Genomic DNA, 22,412 nt, shown 5'->3' on the forward strand with positions numbered 1-22,412 from the left:
GTGGGGGTGGGGGGGGTGGCTGGGAGAAGGGGGGGACCAAGTTTTCCTTCATAAAAGAAAGAAAATTAAGAAGATGTGTTTTAAATCACTCTGTTCAAAAATCATTGTCAAAGTCGCAATGTTCCATGCAGGAATGTAAACATGTTGGGCTTCTGCTTTCTTAAGTTCGTGTCAGAAATAGGCTTTTTCTCCATGGTCTTCATCTTTCACTTATGATTTAAAATATATTCGGAGATGACTGGTAGCTGTCATGGGAGGCTCAGATGCAATCTAGTGACTGGTTTCAATTCCGAAGCGCTGGGCTTGGCCTGTTAGGTGCTTCTAGTGCCTGACTGAAATTGTTCATCAAATTCCTCACTGCTTTCCATATCTTTACCTTCCTGTCCTGTACACCGAACAAGCTGATTCCTTTAAAATAACTTTCCCCGACACAAAGTCTCAGAGCATCACTTAAAATTGCCCAGGTCATATTTAATTCATCATTGGATTTCTCCAGTTAGAGACGCTTAGGTATATATTATGGTCAGCAGACTGGAAAGCCCTGAATATTCAAGAGCAGGATAAATAACTCTTAATAACATAAGGCAACTCAAGTATTTCTGTACCCATTAGTCCCCCTCCAGCTCAAAGGGGGGAAGAAACAGGATAAAAGTCAGTGCAGTGCTCAGATACTGCAATGTTTCAGACCTGATTGTCCTTAACACAAATTCCTCTTTACTGCTGGTTTATATAATAATTTCTTTCAATTTTATGGCTGAGTCACAGCCCCCAGCCTGCCTTAATGTAAATGAAAGATCAGGCATTAATGTGCTGTAACAGTTGTCATCTTGACAGATAATAAAATGTACAATGTGCTGAGCGCAGCACACAGTGTGATGCTGGCTTTGCAAAGCGGGGAGCCAAAGCCCCAGTGGCTGGTGCTGTGTTGAGGACCCTGGCAGCACTGGCGGAGCCGGTCTCCAGTATCTCCTACGCTACAGAGAGTAGTTTGTTCATGTCCCTGATAGCATTCAGTATTGCTTAGGCTCCTGAAAGGTCCTGAACTGGCACTGAGGGAGAAGAAAACAATTTCCTTCGTTAAAATCAGCAGTCAAACCCAACAGGACTGGGGATGGCACTGTGAAGAACTGGAGCTTTTGGTTTGGCAGCAGGATTGAGGGAGGTGGTTTCACAGACGGAGGGGTATGTGCGAGTAAGAACTTATGAAGGGTGCATTGTTTTATCTGCTGGTTCCCCTGGTCATCAGAGGGCTCTATTCTTTACTATAGGGCTGTCACTTTTGACATCAACCTGCAAGGCTGCCTGTGATAGTATGTCTCTTCAAGGACTCTGCATGAGAAGTGGGCTTATACCATCAAGCAATCTGTCTGACAAACTGTTTCCTCCTAGTTACAAAAGAACACACTTTAGGGTGTTTCTTGAGAATAAGGTCCCATGAGCTTATTCTCAAAATAAGCAGCTGTATTTCTGTGATCATATTTTCAAGAACATTCAAAATGCAGATGGGGGAGTAGAAAAGGGTGTGATTTTCATTAGCAGTTAGGTTTATTAAGCAGCTATTATTAGGTATCTGTTCTCCCCAAATGTAGATACCATTAAAACTCTGACATGGTTTTAAAGATAAAACTACAGAACTAATTGAAAGTCTGAAAACTTCAGAGGGTTTTTAGAATACATAGCTTAATTCCAGTGAGGATCGTATGGGGGTACAGTTGGATTGAGTTCTTATAAAGGATTTCTTAACATGTGCCGGAGATGACTTGCATAATCATCATATAATTGCTGTTTGTGAGCCACCGGACTATGGCAGTACATCCGTGGAAAACTTAGATAAGTGGAAGGTAAAGTGAAGACTACTACTGACAACTGGAACGAGATTACAAAAAGTTCTTTAATTGAACAGTCCTGTCATGGAATCATTGTGCAGTATTTAAGGATTCTGCTTAGTGGACGCCTCAATGGAAAAAATGTTGTAAAGCTTAATTATTTAAGACGGCAAGAATGTATATTCGCTTGCTTAACCAGTTCTTACAAGACAAAACAAATATTCTCCAGTTAAAGACCCTGACTGTGATAAGAACAGGAGTTTTATGAGAAGTGACAACAGAATTTTAGTTCTGTGAAACATCTGCCTCTACTGTGCCATGTATTTACTCTTGCCCAATTTCATACAGCAAACTCTCCCCTGATCTTACGATTGCATTTTTTAGCACTTAGCCACCACAGACACTGTGGTTTATATTTTTCTTCTGAGTTCTGATGTGACAGAGGTTTCAGCTGGATACCGTTTGCTGTGATCAGAAGTGTGCTTTCAAATATTTTTAAGTATTTTGTAGGTTAGCACTCAAATGAAGCAGAGCTTAGAAGAACAACTGCTACTTCAGCTTGTTTTCTCTGACTGCTGATGAATTAATGTTTATTTTTTACATCCCTTATACCAATAGCAGGCATGAAAGGCTTTAAAATTCAGGGCACCCAAAGACATTAGAAAAGGGAGGCTAAGGTGGAGTCCTAGATTAATTGTGATGAGCTGGGGCCAGTCACTGGAAGAGGGAGAGCTGTGGGTTACCTGTAAAGGCAGGGAGAAAGTGATCTTCTGGGAGCATCCCAGGTCATCTGCAGTCAGAGAGAGCAAGGGGCCAATTCCCCACGGGGTCTTCTTTTCCCTGCTTGTTGCATTTGGACACATTAAATGGTCAAAACGTGTGTAAGAATCTGAGCGTACATATGTGTGTGCATATGTATGTGTGTGTGTGTGTGTGTGTATAGAGGGGTGGGGAGGGGGAGAGAGGGAGAAAATAAATACTTTATATATCTGGATTTGTGTAAAAGTAGAGAAATCAAAGGCTTTTGAGTTTGGAATGACCAACTGACTACATTAGACAAAAAAAAAAACCCCAAAACCCAACCCATTACTTTTTCTCCTAAGCAGGAAAGGGAGAGAAAGGTATCCAAGAGCACCATAAGCTGTTGATTAACCAGACCAGCTGTTATTTAGTCCAACTTTCTTTTAATTGAGGTTTTGGGTTTTTTTTTTTAGTTACGAGTTTTCTTTTAGTTGAATTTTGTTTTTTTGGAATTTGTGTGTGTGTGTGTGCATTTTTTGTTTTTAATTGAGGTTTTTTGGAGTCCCCTGAAAATCAAGTGGTTTGGCTTATGTAAATCAAATATGGTACCATATTCCTCATCCTTTTTTTTTTTTTTTTTTTACTTTTTTTTAAACATTGGTTTTGTCTTGTTTTTCTGAAAATCAAGTGGTTTGGCTTATGTAAATCAAATATGGTACCATATTCCTCATCCTTTTTTTTTTTTTTTTTTTACTTTCTATTCAACATTGGTTTTGTCTTGTGTCTTTAGTTTCAAAGCTTCAGAAGGCGAAGCAGTCTAGAGTTAAGTGGTGTACAGAGCCTGGTTGATCTTCTTCAAGCCTCTAAAGCTACCTTCAATGACTGTCATAATAGTGGGATAAAGAAAGATGGAACCATCTTCTTTTTTTCTGTGCCACTCTCCGAGATAATTTCTCTGGGGTTTAACTGGATGCTGAAACAGCAGTTTAAAAATTCTTTGCTTTGATCTGAAATACATGATAAAAAAGCATGGATTTTCTGGAGTCCCTCTTTCTACTGTTCTAATCTTTTTATTTCATCTACCAGTCAGAATGCCTCTACTTTATTTATCTTTTGTAGAACATATGTAATAAATATTAGGCCACAGATGAAGACAAAATCCCAAAGTGATTTGGGTAAGAGAAAGGAATATAACAAAGGAAGAGTGAAGAAAAAAACCCGATAACATGAGTTCAAATGTTATTTATGCTTGTACAGTGTTTATACATATATTTATGAACAAACATTAGCTATAACCCAGCTGTAACTTTGCCCTGTTGTTGGCCAGTTACAAAAACATCAGTACTCTATTCATTGCCAGCGATGGAAACAGGCTCCTGAGGTACGAGCAATGACATTTTCAAACACTTGTTTCCCATGTCTTAGGAAAGGCTGGTGTCTCACCAATACGTTGCCATAGTCCCTATTTACTCTCAAAGCACAATAATCTGTTTCCCTCGTTCCAAGCTGCCCACCCATGTAAATGTTACATATAAGCCTACATGTAAAACGTAGGCTTATCCTAGCATCCTCATAGCTGTACATCAGGACTCTGTCTGCATCTATAAATCATGTGTTTACGTGTGTACACTGCGCTCGCTGGGGCCACGCCGATTATGGGGCTGGGCAGCAGGGAATGAACAATCATAGTGAACCAGGAGAGGAGGAGGCAGTTCAGGCTGTGCTCGTGACCTGAAGATCTTTGGAATTTCAACTCTGTCATTCTTTCCTCTTTAAACATTGCCCTCACACTTCTCTGTAAATTTTCTCCTAACAGTGGGCAAGATGTCCCGGCAGCATCAACAACGAGCCAAGGCGCTAAAGGTGTTGCCATTTCTTTTTAACGTCATACAATTTTGAATGAGTGGTGCTGCGTCTCGTAATATTAATCCTAGATGTGGAGCTCATAAATGGTGCAGTGTTTTCCTCACTCAGTTACTAATTAGCCTGTGGCAGTGACATTGACATTGCTGTTGCAGACACATGCAGAACAGAAATTAATACACTGAGATAGTTATGACAGCATATAAAAGTCAGACTATCCAAGATCTAGTAAATCGCTTAATAAAAGCTGAGTGAAAATATCTAGGAAGCATGGATTACCCTATTTAAATTTGTTACTTAATGAAAACATAAATATTTTAAACCCATGAAGTTATTAACTAAATTAGCCAGAATTATTTTAAAGGTACAGTTTACTCAGCCAGATCATCAACCATTGCAATCTCCATTTAAAACGATGGAGCTATGCTATCGTACACAGCTTGCACTCTGGATACTGATAAAGTCATATATCTTTTCTAAGCATACTGCATTTGGAACATGAGGGGTTTTTTTGTTATGTCTACGTATACATTTGTGCTATGACTTAAGAATCGTAAAATCACATTTTATACTAAGAAAAAAAAGAGTTCACTTATAACTTACCATTCTGTAAAGTTTATCCTCCAGATCCTGATTAATTCTTTGTAAGGCTAGGTAATTGTTTTGTATCCTAAAACAAAGATGATATCATGTAATTGAATGCATTGTTATTGGTGTTGGTTTTAACCTGTCATTTTCACATCAAAACTTCAGCTTGCACTACTTGAAATCTATTTTCTTATCACTCCTGTTGCCAGTCAGTGGTTGTCTTTGAAATGTAATTGCCACCTACTTCCAAAGCAAAACTTCTTTTCATGTTTGCTTACTATATTTAGCTGCAAAATTATTCCATCAGGAACTGAAAATACGTTTGCTGTTCTGCACTTGTGTGCAGACATGCATCACAGCATGGAAACTTGCACAAAGGGATTGTAGTTTTACATCAGGCTGAGGAATATACGTTAGTCAGGAAGCTTGAGCTGTATGCTTAGCAGGTACAGAAGAAGGTTTATGGAGATCTCTTAATAAGGAGAGTTGCCGCAGAAGCCTGATGACTTCAGCAAAAGCAATACACAGGCATCACCATGTGACTTAGAGAATATTCATTCTTTTAACAGATATTCAAGGAATTTCCTATTCTCAAGAGCTAAACATGTCCTCTCCAGGAAATATATTTAGATAGCTTAGCCTGGAAAAAGTGGGTATCTATTTTTATCAGCACCAAGAGATTGAATGGACTCAAAAAATGAGTCTTCCCTGCTCGTTCCAAAGTGATACACCATGAAGTTTCATTTTGTACATCTTTAGGTTGCTTAGATGGTAACCGTGGTACTGTGCTGAACAAGCTGTGCAGACTGTGGGAAAACCATCTCTGTTTTGACAGAGACTGCGCCTTTCTCTTCACAGAGGGTGGAGGAGTGTAGATCCTTGTTCTTGTCTGTACATATCATCTTAGTAGTATGTATAACAAATGTAAAGCAAATGTTAGAAGTTCAGCTGTGAAGAGTTTGTCTGAATACATCTATATGTTTGTACTGGGAATCTTCGGTCAAAAGGCAAGTGTGTTCGCTCTAAGAGTGAACTCAGCTGTAACACGCATTCATCCAGCAGAAAGCCACTTCCTCTGAGAAGCCTGGATCTAGATGTACTCTCCATGATAATCAGGAAGGGACTGGGATTAAAGAAGTCTCTTTGGCTTATTGTATGGTTAGGAGTGGCTGTTGAAATCAGAACAAAGACCTGCGTTTGATCCACCCATGGCTGCGAATGGAGAGGTCCAGCCTGGCCCTTCCTGTCAGTGAAGTGTCTCTCCCTACTTCTGTTGCCATGGAGATTTTCTTTCTAGTTAAAAGATCAAAGTTCTCTATTCAGGAGCAGGCCGGTGTCTCACAGTGCCCCTCAAAAGGCATTCAGGCCTCTGGCTGGGGCTCCCGGTAACACCATAACATCTGCTGCCCAGACCTGGGAGGATAGAGAGGTCTGTGTTGAGGACAGCTGCTCTGTGGGTATCGCCATGGGTTTCACTCCCCAGGTACCGAGGGTCAGCCCAGACTCAGGGCAGCTGTTTCAAACCTGATTGCAAGCCTAGAGGAAGTTTCAGTGTCATGTATGTTTTATGGAGCTGCTGAGCAGAGATTTCCTCCCTGTAAGGAGGATCTGTGGTAGAGTGTTTGCTAAGGTTTGCTAACCCAAATGGTCTGAAAATCTGTCAGACTTGTACTAACCTACAGCTCGGTCATTACTCACCTGTTCTCACAGTGCCATTGTGTAAATGTCCAGGTGACTTAAAGGATTGACTGAAGTTTACAGATCTCTGCATTGTCCACGCTCCTGTTAGATGCAGCATTTGCTACTAAGCCTCTGTATAGACATTTATTTGTGCAGCTCTAGATATACTTGGGATTTTCACAGGCTATTTAGTGAGAGTCAACACAACAAAGAGAAATATAGAGAAATATTACTGTACCCAGCCTTTCATGGCAAAGGAGAAGGCAGAGCGGATCTTGGTAAACCAGTGGAAGCAAGGAGGCTTAAACTGGCTTTGCTTGCAAACAGCCACTCAGCATTAAGTAGCTATGTTTTGCTGGTAAGGCTGCATAACGTGGTGCAGGGAATGAGGATTTAGAAAAATAAGATAGGGCCTAGTGGCTGAGACCAAAAGTGTCCCAGTGTCTTGTCTGTCATGGTCTGCAGTTTTTCTCTAGTAAGGCAAACTAGAACCGGTTAAACATGCTTTGTACCTAGGCAGATTGTGGCTCAACTAAAGGTGGTATAAAACTAATGCAAGCTTTTAGCACCTGTAACCTTCTAAAAGTTTGCACGGGTTCAAAAGCATCTGCAGAAATTCCTGAAAGGGGAAAAAAAATGGTTGGTTCAGGCCTCCCTGCACACTAGTGTGTCTGCAGGATAGACCTACGTGGAGAGCTCAAGGGAGACACTGAAGGTTCTCTTTACATATCTTTAAGATCATGAATTACCAGCAGTATTTTACTTGACTATCTGGCTTATGATGGTGGCAACGCATCCCTGGGTTTGCTCCTCAGCTTCTGTTGACACTGTTTTTCTCTTCGTATGGATGACTAGAAGACTGGTTAACATTAATATAATTGTTCTTGGCTGGCAACACTTCCATGCCGCAGATGGTAGACGCGTTTTGCATGAGCTTATTATAATTTACTTCTCTGCTTGCAACTTCATCTTTGCCCATCTAATTTCCCTCTGTTTTATGTTTAGGTGAGAGTAGCCCACAAACCCTAGTTTTCTAACGCCTTAATTTTGCACTGAAAAAATTGACCACTTTCCAGTAAAATCAAACCCAATCTAAACAAAAAATCCATGAGCTTCAAAAGTGTTTCTATTGAGAACGTTATGCAAAGGTAGTAAAAATAGCACGAACATGTGCACACATACACAAGCACACACACATGCACATATACACAGAAAACCCGAACTGGAAATCCACTGTGCCAAAAGAAGTGTCAGCACATGTGGATGGCAAGGAGAGAAATGGACCTAGAAATATGTGGAAGAAAGTGTTAAAGGGATAAAAGAGGAACAAGGTGATCAAATCAATCTTTGGGCAACACTGTAAAATGAAGGAGGGGTAGGGAAAACTATTTGAATTTGAAAATAATCAGATGAGCAAATGGTAACTTAACACTGTTTGCAGAAAAAATACACCCAGATAACCTGCACATTATGAAGTATGAAATACTTTAATTTTGTAAATCTGACTTTGTAAATGAAGTGAAGAATAGGTCAGCTTCACTAGCCTGTGAAACTGTTATAAGAATAAAATTCTGTGAATCAATAACTTGTTATAATGTCTGGTAGCTTTTTGTGTTGTTCATATTATTAGGTGATAACCATGTGCCTCCTGGTGCATATATGTGCATGTGTTACACACCTGTTTAGATTCTTGACTAAACTAGGGCCTGATGAAAAGTATTCTGACCAAACTGAACATTACATAGCTGTGCTCTGACCCAGCAGACAACACACTCCTCTCTGAGACTGCAGGTCACCACTAACAAGGATGTCTGCCAAAGCCCCTGTTTCTCTCCTCCACTCAGTCTCAAACCCTCTTACGGCCATGAAATATATCTAAAGTAAAACAGAGGCTTGGGCCTAAAGAAGATAATTTCTCTCAGAGCACAGTTTAGCTTTGAAGGGTGACTGATAAAATAGTAACTTCTTGTTCAAAAATCCTTTTCCCTCTCTGTTATCACAAGTTACATGGACTTCCTTATGAAAATGAGAGAGTTTTCCCCCCATTCATTCAAAAACTAATGCAGCTACAGGATTCCTGTTCAGAACACCCCTTCAGTCTGTGAAATGTCTTGCTTTGGGTGAAACAATTACGTGTGGGGGCTAATCTCAGTGCTAAATATATGCTTGTATGGGTTTACATCTCACGTCTTAAAATACCTCTGCTCTGGTAAAAGCTAACACGGGGACTTCGCCAAGTTGTTATCCCAGGTAGGATCTAAAGCAGGAAACCTAGGGTAGGCTCTAAAGAGTGATCTTTGGAGGTCAGTTTTGTTTCCAAGATTGGTATTTCAATATTTTTAAAATGCTACTTAAAAAAGCCATGCCAATCGTGACAGATAGGGGATCTCTGTGAGGTCTATAAAAGCCCCAATCTCTTTTCAGTCACTTCAGTCACTTTTTGAAGTTGAACCTGTGGTTTATAGTCAATATTTGCAAACCCACTCAGCACTGCCCTAATCTTGTTCCCAACGGGGCCAAGGAAAAAGACCACCTCTAAATATTTCTAGAGAGGTCAAAAACTTGACCATCGAGTTGCGTAAATGAACTCCCTTTTCTTGGGTAAGAGAGGGGAGGCTTAGCAGCAACACAGGCAATTCTGGATAAATTAACACAATAAAGACTTTCAGAAAGGAGTAAAAAAGTGTGGCCATACAACCTCCTGGAAAAATTCTGCACTTAACAGTAATGGAAGTTTGATAACAGAAATATTCTCTAGTACGCCAGTGGGATCTTGTTACACAGAGCTTATTTATTAGGGGGGTCGAATTTCTCTCCCTGTGCAGTGAATAAAGCAAGAGACACATTATTTAAACTAATTCTAGTTCCTTGTTTTTCTAACACTGTGAGATTTTCCTCTGCGACATATTACCAACACGCTTTTGGATGACAGTTTTGTTGCAGACAATATCCTTCTCCAGGTTGGGAAATCTAGTTGTTCAACTTGCAGTATGCCTTGCTATTCTCAATAGAAACATTTTTAAAGCTCACCTCGTAAAATATTTTGGGCTTCCATTATGATATGTCTTCAGGGGAGTAATCACCTGCCTGAAACATAATTTTGAATATAAGTTTTCTTCGTAATATACTACAATGTTCCATTAGAATATTGGAAAGTCAGTTCTACTCTGATGTTTGGTATGAGTGTTAGACTTTGCCATGAACAAAAAAAAAAAAAAAAAGACGACTTTATGGCCTGAGTTTTGAGGAGCACTGATCTTATCAGAGCCCAATGAAGCTGATAAGAGAATTCCTACTGACTAGGAAGACCCTTTGTTTTAACAGAAGTGGGATGGTCGCCCCTCTGCTAAATATGATGCAGGTATGCCTGAAATAGTGTTTCAGGAGGGGACAGTACTGACATTGCTGGTTCTTAGAGCTGACATGTATTGGAACAAAACTACATCAAGATCAAAGTTACTTTCAGTAGCTCTGCTTTATATGAAGTGATAGAAAAAATATTGTTGGCAAGAAAACTATGTGGAGAACCTTCAGACTGCTCTTGATAGGTGTGTGTAGATTTCAAGATCATCATGACACCTGCTTCTTTGGCCTTGTTTTAAGAAGCCTTCCCAGTTAGGGAAGCATTTAAGTTATAAGATCACAGTAGGATGCTTCCTAATTTGAGGTCTTAGAGCCCCATTCTGTTTAAAATTTCAATAAAATGGTTTTGTTGACTCAGTTTGCTGGTGGTTTCTGGCTTTGTTTTGGTTTGGTTTTTGCCTTCTTCAGGGAACAAAGAATATTTATTTTGGTATAGCCCTGGTATGATTCATTCCAATTTCTTTTTGACTCATCTGATGAACTAAATCAAACAGTTTGAATATCTGCATCATTTTAGGAAAGCCCTCATTCTTGCATAAATAGATCATTTTATGTTCATAAGTTTTGCAAACAAGTGAAAAAAAAAGGATATTAAGAATCACTGATAAAATTTAAGTTAAATTACATTACATTTTAATCAGTGCCAGGAGTATAAGGAGCACATGCTTCTTATAACTTCTCATTAACATTAACTGGCCTCCTGATTTGCAGTAGCACTGTACCACAATTTCAAGAGTTCTAAATAACAGATTTTTAGTATAATTCCATTCTACTTGGGACTAAAATGCAAATAATTTGCTATAGTACAATGTGAAATGTTGTAATAATATTTCAGCTGAACATAGTCTCAGCTTTGCGTGATGGAGGGACAAATTCTGTTCTTTTGTATCAGTGTGAAGGAGAGTAAAAACAGAAAATATGCAGCCAAATTCATTAAAACCCATTTATCAGACATACACAGTATAAGTGTATATACGTAGGGTGTTTATAACCTTTGTACGAGTAACACAATGTGATACTAACCCACATGTATACTTACACGTGTACAGCGTCATGTATGCACCTGTATAGGTATATTTCTATTTGCATATTTACTTTTGATACAGAGTCGTCTTACATATCACATGTAAATAACTTCATGGGCTACGTAATGTATATTCAGGTATATGAAATATATATATTTAATGTGAACACAATGTGTAATCGATACATAATAAATGTTGTATGTTTGAGACTATATGCGCATATTTTTACTTACATATGTCTTTAACACAGCCACTTAAATAACTGTTTATTTCAAAAAGTTAGTTACTAACCTTCTCAGTTTTTCAGTAACTTTTTCAAGTTCCTCCTGAGCACGTCTCAATTCTATTTCAAGATACTGACGTGTCGAATCAAATTCCGTTTCAAGCATTTCCAGCTTATGGGTAGTGTACGATAGACGCTTTCGTAATTCCCCCTTCTGTTCTTGCAAAGTACTAGAAAAACAAAGACCACAGCTGTAGAATTTAGCTGCTCTCAAAAAGCTTTTCACGATCCACTCTTTGACCAATTCCTTGGAGTATAGGTTGGCATTAAGCCAGAGAAGGGTGCTTAATAAATTTTTTACTGCACTTCGAAAAATCTTCTGATTTAGACAGTTGGCTATCTCCCCATCTGTCCTTTCTAGTGCATTCGTTGTTAATGTCTTGTTAGCCATAATGGGGTATTTTGTGAAAGAATCCTCGTTAAAATACAGTCTAGAGTTTGGTTTCACATAGGGCCTTTCATTTGGAGTTACCTTATCATACTATGACTGAAGAGGCAGATATCAATAGAGCAGCAACTCTAAATAATACACTGTGCAAAAATACTTCCATTCCAATAATCCAAGTTATAATGTATTTTGTGCAGAAAGACCACTTCGTCTTATTTGGTTCAATTTCCACCGCAATCCCTGGCCACGGAGCTGCGAGAGATGTTACCAAGGAAGGGTAATCAATTAGTATTACGGTCATGTAATGGGACCAAAGACTTCTGAGATGCAGGTGTGACCACTAGTTTTCCACAGCTCTTTCATTAACAGAGAACTTGTGCTTTGCTTGTAAGCTAGCTTCAGTGCCACTCTTTGACAAAAAAAGCCCTAGGCACAGAATTTGTAGACAGGAGGTATTTCACTTTGTTGCTTTCCCTTTATTTTAGAGATGACATAAGATAGCATAAAGCCAGAAGATCCGAGCAAAATTTTTACCATGAAGGTCAGATTGCCACCTGCACCCAAATAGTCCATCTGGATTTGCAGTGATGAACTTGGGGATCCTGCTGCTTTACTGTAGCCCTACTGTGCAACTTCAGGTGAGCCAGTCTGCTCTTGCCTCAGTTCTTATCTGCACAATGGAGATCTTTTAGCCTTGTCTATTTAGTTTGTAAGCTCCTCTGTCTTCTAGCATGTTTGCCAGTTGCACATCAGAACAGAGTTCCAGTCAGAGCTGGTTCTCTGGAGGAGAGTGTGGCTTGGTTCACACACTGCAGCTTCAGTATTGAGCTGATTTCATGGCTTCAGGTGGGAGCTCTGAGGCCCTACAGAACTGGAGTCTGCCAACCACTAGAGACAAAAGTGCTACCATGTTATCTGTTGTGAATTGCATTGCTTGTTTTAAAAAATACGATAAAAATGATTCTTCATAAAAGGATGGCAAAACTTGATTCCCATTGATGTCAAGTGGATACTGCCATCAGCTTCAGTAGAATGGTTTTGGGTCTTCTGTTAGACAAGAGAGTTGGGAACAACGTGCAATTCAGGAAACACTTAGCTGAGCTGGCTTCAGTGTGACTGCTTTCTCCTCTGCAAGCTGTGATAGGAGTTTCATTAAGTTAATACAACAGATTTACCATTGTTGCTTGCTTGATCCATGCAGCTTAGATCCAGGAAACAGCCTAGTGTTTTGCTAACACAGTGTCCTGCTTCAATTACACATATTGCATGATACAGTTAGATTACTACTTGTAGTTACATTCTGTTAAAATATTGTTTTTTAATTAAGACATTTAATGCATCTCCTGTTAATGATATAATGTGGGTTTTGTATTTCACTTGGTGACTAAAACCCTCAAGTTATCTAGGGAAATGGAAATCTGGACCCATGCTGCACATTTCTGCATGACTTCATTCATGATGTTGTCACATCATACCGCTTTCTCTTGCTCTGCTTCTGACCTGCTGTTCTTGCTACTCATCTGCTCATCTTGGGAAAGAAAAGTGGTCAGTTTTCCTTTTTGTAGCTTGGCAACTTGGATATTCTTCTGTGAAGTGGGAGTAAGAGTGTCAAAACTGTTTAGAGTGGAAAGAGATTTGATATCAAATCTTCTGCGGCTCTAAAAATATAACCACTAGGATTTGTACAAAAAAGTAGACAGTAAATCCTCCAGCTATGGGGTCTGGATAAAAAGGCCCTGTCTGCTGATTAATGCTGGGCAAGTGCAGTTAATGCAAGTTAGGCCAGAGCAGGGTAGGTTACAGCATCCTGCTGCACTAGGGACTTTTGGCCACAGGCAGAGTTTGACCTCTGGGAGGAAGAGGCACTCTAGGGGTACAAGTATAATGGGAATGCCAAAGATGTTTAAGTTAGTAATAGCTGGAGACTGCTTAACAAGATAGGAAAAAGAGGAAAGTTAACAGCCTCCAATAACTGTCTTCTGCTTCCTTAGGTAGCTACCTTCTTGCTTTGAGTCTCAACTGTGTGAAGATCAAGTAGGGGCAAAGCACCTGACTCGTCAAATGAAGTTGATTCTGCATATACCTGTGTGCCTAGACCTGACTACGTGGGGAAATGTGGGGTTCAAAATGTGAGTTCAGGGTAAATCTTGAAGTTCAGGTGGAAGGCTGTGCTGGTCTGAGCTGCCAAAATGTGCTTTGGGATTCAGGTCTGGATGGCTTGGCAGGTTTTGGCAGCCAAAAGCTTTTGCTAGAGCCCCAGCTCAGCAAAATTTTGAAGGATAAACTTCAAGCTCAGCCTTTTCCCCCCTTGAAGTTTACTTTGACATGCTTGTATTCTTGAATTCTTTACTTTCAGAATGGGATTATTCATTTCATTAAAATCAAGCCTATTCTAATGAGCTTTATTGAAACAGTCTGCGTACACTCACTCTTTCACATAATGCTTTGGATAGTAAGCATAGCTGTAACTTTGTAAAAAGAAGAAGAAAAGGTGGTTAAGGCATGTCAGGCAACATCCGAGATCAAAGTTATTCTCATTCAGCAAACCACAATTCTGAAGAAGCTCTGCTCATTACCACCCAAGCTGAAAGAACCTGAAACCCTTCCCAACCTAGCAGAAGTGCTCAGTGTGTGCTTTGATACATCTGATACTCAGAAATCTAGCTGGCTGGTTTTGAGAGGACTTCTTATGTTTAGACAGGAACAATAACACCTAGCTTATGATGGGTTTATTGAAGAGGTAGTAGTAGGTTCGTAACAGTGAATTGTTATTAAAATACAAGTTATTAGATAAAAAGGTAAAAATTTTAGAAATAAAGAAGAAATCGTGTTCTGACGAGAATATGCTGAATGGCAGGAAATGTGTAGCCACTTTTATGAAAAAAAAGGTAGCTAAGTTTAAGGAAGGACATGATGAAACTTCTGTTCATGATTGGCGCAAATAGGGAAATTTTACTGAAACTGGGACTGAAACCACTGAACGGGTACTAATAGCTGTAAAACTGAGAGCAGGATTCCCAGGACAATTTCAATTGAGCCTTAACTAGTTACACTACTGGTTTAAGGTAAAGCCTGCTGTTTACTCTCGCTTACAGTTACACATGAACAAACACCTAAGACACAAAGGCAAAGCAAGTCAGAAAAACAGTAGAAAGAAGAACATGCAATATGGCAAATTTACTATGTCTACAGCAGAATCAGAGGCTCAATTTTTGTTTTGTACAAAGCTAAAGTATTTAATGAGCTTTTAATTTTTTTGCATCTCTCATGAAAGAGATATTCTTCCTCTGAACACCTTCTTCTCACTGCTAGCTTCCAGTGGTATCACATGATGCCGTGCCTGAATTCTCTTTCCTTACGCTGTGTTGTGTAATTTCTTGTTACTACAGAAGTCCGGCCTGTACACAAGGAGTGCATAATTTTGTTGTGTACCCCTGTAAACATGGCAGTGGTACTTTAGGCAGGGTTGAAAAGAGGGAAAAATTTAAAAGTCAAAGTATGGAGACATGAAGTCAAACATTTAGCATTTTGCTTTTTCTCCAAAACTACCAACTCCACCAGCTAGCTGCATGGCATGTTGTTTCTGCTTGTCACATACCATTTCATTACAAAATATCGCTGCGCAAATTTTTCACTGTTGGCAAATCAGTGTATTTTATTTCATAATTTATCTTCTATGGCTAGTTTGCCCTCGTGGTTCTTTGTAATAAAGAATATATATATTAATCAAATACATTTTTTATGTATGTGTGTATATATATATACATATATAGAGAGAGTAATTGTTTAGTTAAAAAATAAAAAAATAATTCAGTAGAAAAAGTACAGCCTGGAGAAAGGAGAGCACGTATCTGCAAATAAAAAACAGTCTTGGGAAATCTGGTAGTATTATGTTTTAGAAAGCACCAATCCTATACTCCATGGATTTTCTGAACGTCTGACGGCTGGAAGGAATTACAGGACAGGATCCAAAATCCTGTAGAGCAGAACCTTTTGCATAAGTGGTTCTCTATTTCTCCTAATGATCTCCAAAGCTCTGCTCCTGTGACAACCACTGGTTTGCAATTCATTACCCATTTTGCGTCATTAAAGTATTTCTCGAAAAACAAGGACAGTAAGTACAATATTAAATATTTAGACTGGTGAAAGAAAATGTCTCAAGGGAAGCTACTTTAAAAGTTAATATAAACAGGTCTTCTGACTTTCCAGGGTATTGCATTCACCAATTAGCTCTGTTTATACTGATTGAAAATATTAAATAGATATGAAAACGTATATATTGGCACAGAAATTTGTGCCCACAAACACTGTATTCTGTAATGCTGCCAGTAGTTGCCAGGTTTGAATTGTGGAGTTGCTCCTTGTCAGAGAGTTGAAGCAGGCAGTGCTTCTCGGGCAGTGCTCCTCGGGCAGTGCTCCTGCAGAGAGAGGCCAAGCATTACCGTTGAATCCTGTTGCTGGAGTTGAACCTCTGCACAGTTCAGAGGCTGTTTAGGGGAGATATTCCCAGATGGGAGTTAGCCCTATTCAGGCTCTACATTTAAAGAAAAGAGTTCTGTTTTACAGGAGAAAGATGAGAAGCTGTGCAGGCAATTTCATGTATCACCAAATACTCCCGGTACTTTCCCAGCGTTAAAATTTTGCCATCCCAGCTTGCACAGGAGTTGAAGCAGAGAGATGTTTATGTTCCTGGTGTCACTATCCCCTCTCCAATAGATATCTGTACTCAAAGCGCAGCGAGTGGTCAAAATGGGTATTTGGGTAATTTTTTTTCCTAGATGTTCTCACAAGCCTGTAAGTTAAATTAAGCACTGGTGCCATTCTACACTGCTTCAGCCCTAGGGAATGGTGCTCAGATTGATGAGTAGAATGGAGATGGACAACATGTGCCTAGCTGAGCCTGCAGCCATTGGTCAGGATTCATCTGCAGTGCTGGCTGGAGAAGAAGCTACAGGTGGACATAGTTGCATTGAAGCATTTCAGGCAAAGCTAAGGTTCCGTGTAGCTCTATTCTGAGGAAGCTATGCTAGAAAACAAGCAGGTTTTCATTGTACCTGTCCGATCTTCTGTCAGCTCATCTGCCTTGCACATGATGGCTGGTGTGCAAAGCTGGGGCTGTTGACCTGCCTGGAGGATCTCTAGAGATTGTTAGCCTAGGACAGTCCACAAAGAGGGTGCTCCCTAAGCTGTTAATCCCTGAGACTCAACATCTATGGGGCATCCCCATAGGTGGAGTGTCCTGGAAATCCCACATCTCCACCTGGCTGGTAAAACTGCTTCAGCAGCACTTTCACATCTGCCTGCTTTGTAGATGGTTCTTCAATGTTGTTTTAAACCACAGCAAACCCATTTTTTGAACGATTGGCATTGTCCCTGAACAGACCGATTATATTCCTTCACAAAGCTCTAAGAGTGAGTAGAATAAAATATGATTAATGTAGTTAGAAGGGAAATTAGCAGTGAAAAGAATGCAAAACAAGGGCAAGATAGACGCCCATGTCAAATATATTGAAAAAACATATTGAAGGTTCTCATTTCTGGGTAGTGAAACAGAAGTTTTAATGCAGCTATGAAATCCTAAGCCAAACTAATTTTATTTTGTGGGAAAACTTATTGTCTTGAGAAAAGAAAAGTGTAAGTAGGAACTAGCCTGGTCTGGGACTCTGAGTCTTGTACCTGACTTTGACAAACATGCCTGGTGTTACACAGGTTGAGTGAGTAAAGGCAAGACTGACCCGACCTGACGCAAACGTCGATACTGCTGGTCATCTCTGGCTCCCACTCTTAGCTGTGATGAGCAGGCACTATCAGGATGAAATTAATCTGACCAATTTTAGAAGCCTACTTTTGGGTGAAGTGATGCAAATCTGAAAGTACCCATTTCTAAAAGGGAATCCAGTCAAGTGACTCAGACGTAGACAGCTGCATCTCCTCAGATAACTCCTCTTCTTCCTTACTCACTACTGTGTTTATGAGGTGAGGTAAGAGTATTCCCTTTCTTGTTTGCTTAGATTTCATGGAGGCCCCTCCCCGCCCCTCCCCTCTCCCGCCCCCCCAAGAACCATTAAATGCTTTTAAAGTGTTTATCTGATTCGTTTCATGTCTGCAATGGGTCACATTCTAAAAAAGAGCTTCACAGGATCAGGGATTTGGTAGCACTGCGGGAAATTTAAAAAATGTACTCTGGAATAGAACTTCAAAAAGCATCTTTTCTTCTTCTACCCTGTGGATTTTTATCTTGTGAAAATTCAAAAGCAGTCAGCTGTGCACAGATACTTGCTGTGAAGGAGTCTAAAGAGCAGGAGAGGATCCCTGGGAAGGGCCAAGGGACCACCTGTGAGCCCAGCTATGCTGTGCCAGCGTAGGTGACTGATGACGGTGAGAAGCAGTAACATGGTGGACAGACAGAGAGCCTCAGGCCACATTTGTGCACATGCTTTTCTGGAAGTGCTTTTTCAACAGTGTGAGACTGCTATGAACCTCTGCAAAGAGATGGCCTGTTTGGCTCAAGGATAGCAAACTGCCACATCTCTGTCTGTTTTTTTTTTTTTTCTTCTGGTCTTTGAATGAAGCAAATCATCACAGAGACGAGGGCAGTCAGCCAGGCAGGAGGCAAGTCCCTGGGGACCTCTTCTTGACATGTAGATCAGATCACAACCCAGGGAGCAGCAAGCTGGGGACAGAGAGCTCTGGAGACATTCGCAGCTAGCAGAAGTGCCAGTAAGTCCTCAGTGCCACTGTGCGGCTACTCAGAGGAGCTGGGCTGCACTGCCGACTTGATCTTGGGGCTATGAGGCAATTTTAGCTTCAGCAGCTCCTGCTGATCCGTGGCTGGTGGTCTGGATTACCCAGGAACTGTTATTCCAGCACAGCTCTGCTGCTGGTCACAGGGCACGGCTCTGGCATGGGTTGTGCTAGATCTGTGTGCTGTCTAGTGCTGACAAGCTGAAAGAAAGGCACCCAAACCTTGAGAGGAATAGCTCTGCTGTGATAGTCATGCCATTGAATTTGACCCCTCAACAATGTTTTTCAGATTTCTACCTGCTGGAAAGTGAAGTCCAAGCATTTTACAAGTGTTTTCTAGATTATTGAAAGATCTTTAATGAAGCAGTAATTGGATTTCTGTGTTAATCAAGTTTTGATTATGTGTTTCAGGCTGAGGGTCACAGTTTGAAAAGGGTAATGCCAAAATTATTTTCCTTGTCTGCAGTTTTTGCATCTAACCTTGAGCTTGCTCCATCTGATTAGAAGGGGGATGGGATCAAATCACAAAGTCTAGACCCAGATTCTGAGAACTACAGACCTGAAAGTGGTTTTACTGGAGAAATAGATTACATTGCTGCAGCTCAGACCCAGAGCCCAGTCCACAGATCCCCATCCTCTTGTGCTCTTTATTCATCGGCTTAATTTGTATCCAGACAAATGCCCCTGCAAATATGCATCCAAGTACCATAATAGGCATTTTCCTATAAATTCAGGCACATGCACTTTGTTCAGCTCACCTATTTTTTTTTCTTTTGGAGATTTTCACCATGGTCTGTCAGGTTTTGTTTTTCTTTTTATTTTTTGGTGGTTTGTTTTTGTTTTTGGGTTTTTTTTTACTACAGCACATCCACCAAATGTCTCCATTATCTTCAAAGGAGTTTGTTAAATGTTTGAAGCTTTGGAGTATGACCAGTTTGCCTGTCAAATTGCATGCAGCGCTTTCCTTCCTATAGATATATATACACACACATATAGATAAATAGCTTTTGAAGGGTTGGTTTTAGTTGTTTTGCAAGTATTAAACCATTTTAATTTTCTTTCCAGTATTCATTTTCAAAACAAACAATCTGAAGCTGGATTTGGATTGTGAGAGGGAGGGCCTGTACATATGTTTTAGAACAAATGTGTGGGTGAGTCAAATCTGGAGCTCAGATACTTTCCAGTTGATTGATGGACACATAAAACAAGTAACAGAGTCCTTTTCTTAGTTCTAGGCATTCTGGCAGAATTTAAACCAGAGGGATACTTTATCAGAAAGGTTAAAGAGAGTCATTCAGGAGGGAGGTGAGGAAAACACCAGAGATGTTTAGCAGTTGAAGTGTCTGAAGAGCTGTGGCACAGATCCTTAGTCTGAGAGCTTATTTACAGCACCCGGAGCACTAACACAACTACCTTAAAACTGACGTATCGCTGGATTTTGGAAAGTAGCTTTTCCTCACTTAGGATGTGAGTACCTGACTCTTGCATAATTTGCACAATTAAAAACTCAGACCTGGCAAGAGATATTATACAGTAAATATATCTAAACTGTGCTGGGCTTATTTGTAAGAGGTTGAAAAAACAGATCTCTCTTAAAACTGAATTATGTTTTGGCTACATTGACCTGACAGTCTTTCATTGCAGAAGGGGTGTCTTCTATAACAAGTATCTGAAGCCCACAGACACATCTATCCAACCAGAGAATTCAATATTAACTGTAATATGAGGTGATTAAGATATGAAAATTCAGTTACAAGTTGACATTCAGAAAACCCTTAGAGGGCCAGCTGTCAGCACTGAGTTGCCTCAAGTGAATGCCATTACTGCCAGTGGAACACAGTAAAGATAAAGGCATACAAATTGTCCTTTATCTAAAGGTACCATTCATAACCTAAGGCTCTGAATGGATTGAACAGAAATACCACGAGTAAAATTACAGCTCTCAGAAAGAGGAACTACATGTATTTTGATTATTTCAAATGAAGTTTCTTTAGCAGGCAGTTGTGATTCCCCCAGTGTGCTCAAAACCGCAAAGGACAAATGAAAATGGACAGTGAGTATCCAGGGAGACTAGGGAGCATGTTATTGTGCAGAGCACTAAGAAATCAAGCGTGCAGAGCAGCTCATGGAGGGGAAAGAACATGGACTTACTGGATGTGCACTGTCCACCTCAAGCAGCTGCACTGGCTAGCCCAGCCTTGGGCTTGGTGCAGGGCTGCACGGAGACTGAAGAGCTGAGCCAGCTCTCTGAGGACTGATTTAATACTTTCACTAACTTAATTTGAATCTGGAGTCTTCAAAATATGTTTCCATTCCCTATTAACAAGATGACAACTTTTGCTTATGAAACATTTTGAGGTTAAATGCCTGATTGTAGTCTCGCTGGGTGCATGTGAGAAAGGAAAGCAGTGCACAGTGAAAAAGCAGGAGCCTTGTGCCCGAATTCAAAGGAGACTCAAGCAGATTGAAACAGAGGAAACAGCAGAAGCTGTCACAATCTCTGCCTTCTTCCAAGCTGCCTCCTAGTTCCTCTGTTAGGCTCACCCTGAAGTCTGATTTCAGCTCCCACAGGTAGATTCTGAGAGTCAGTAGCGTAAATGCAAGCTGTTATGTTTAGTAAGTAATCCTACAGAAGTGTGAATAAAGATTATCCCTTGTTTCTCTGTGTTGCTAGAAGATGAAGGGATGAACAGGTGGAAAATAAGGTTGCAAAAGGAAAAAAAAGCATGCGATTCAAGGAGGAATACATGTTTTCTTATTAATTCTCTAGAGGTATGAAAAATGTTTATTTTCTCATAATTTTCTCATGTTAATGGTTTTCTAATGCTAATGGACTCTGCTTATGTTCGTGCCTTGCTCCAAATTGTCTGCATTGTCCAAATGTTGCCTAGTGCTCTGAACCGCATTTGAAATGAGTCAGCTGGTGAAGCTGGGAGAGAAGGGAGTTAAATTCTGCCATGGCAAACTTCAGCCAGCACTTGTCCAAGAGAGCAGAGACGTAACGACGGGATGAAGGCATCTTGACACTGCTTGCTGCCCAGACTCTGCTCTTGACGTGATTAAGGAAAAAAGATCGTCTCTGTAAGAACTGCTATTTTCTGGCTTTCCAGAGGTTGATGTTTGCATAAAACATTTGGCTAAAACAAAAGGTTAGTTACAATGTAAAGCTGCAGGGTGAGAAGGGATAAGAAAAGCAGCAGAAGAGGATGACTGCAACGAATACTTGCTGCAACAAAGGCTATTGGGAGGGCTGCCTGAAACAGAAAGTGATTTGAAGTTTTGGAACAGACGTTGCCTGCTTTTTAATGTCTGGCCAGGTCCCAGCAGTCTGCACTGCATCTCACTAGGGAATCCAGACTACTAAACAGTGATGAGAAAGAAGAAAAAAAAAAAGAGTGAGGTATTGAGAAATTGAGATAGCAAAATTAGAGGTAGACTTCAATTTATGAATTAGAAGCCGAAAGAGCTCTCCAGGCGATTGAGCAAGCTGCCTTTGGTTGCAGCAGCTCTCCTTACAGCTTTGAGTGGCCAGCTTCTAGATTGCTTTGGTTTGTAGTCGTGGATAAGCACTCCCTCTGGAAATTACTGATAGCAGCCGGCCACATCATCAGCTCACACACTTACAAAGTTATATTTCAATTGTGTCATTAACTATTTTTCACTTTTGCTTCTGTCTGTTTACCTTCCTGATTCATCTGGATCAAGCTGTGCTAGAAGAGGAATGCGGTACCTTCAGGAGGTACAGTACCTCCTGAACTGTGTGGTTTATTTGTGGTAGGACATATAACAAGAGCGGGTGAAACCTGCTGCTCAGAAGCAAGCTGAAATCTATCTTACCCTTTCTATTAAAGGACTGAAGTTGAAAGTGCAGTAGGGGAGTACTGTAGAAAAGCACTTTAGTAGTAGGGAAA

The 22,412-nt window shown here is 40.3% G+C and overlaps 1 protein-coding gene across 1 annotated transcript in view; it reads right to left on the reverse strand.

Annotated features, from left to right (window-relative positions):
- Positions 1–22,412, reverse strand: part of BEGAIN (brain-enriched guanylate kinase-associated) — a gene marked incomplete at its 5' end in the record, with an annotated part of 73,602 nt that overhangs the window by 47,456 nt on the left and 3,734 nt on the right. The window contains 2 exons of the mRNA XM_010135917.1: positions 5,034–5,100; positions 11,378–11,539. Coding sequence (XP_010134219.1) covers positions 5,034–5,100; positions 11,378–11,539 — 229 coding nt within the window. The remainder of the gene's footprint in view (positions 1–5,033; positions 5,101–11,377; positions 11,540–22,412) is intronic.

Source organism: Buceros rhinoceros, unplaced genomic scaffold (genome assembly GCF_000710305.1).
Source record: "Buceros rhinoceros silvestris isolate BGI_N320 unplaced genomic scaffold, ASM71030v1 scaffold9745, whole genome shotgun sequence".
NCBI lineage: Eukaryota > Metazoa > Chordata > Aves > Bucerotiformes > Bucerotidae > Buceros > Buceros rhinoceros.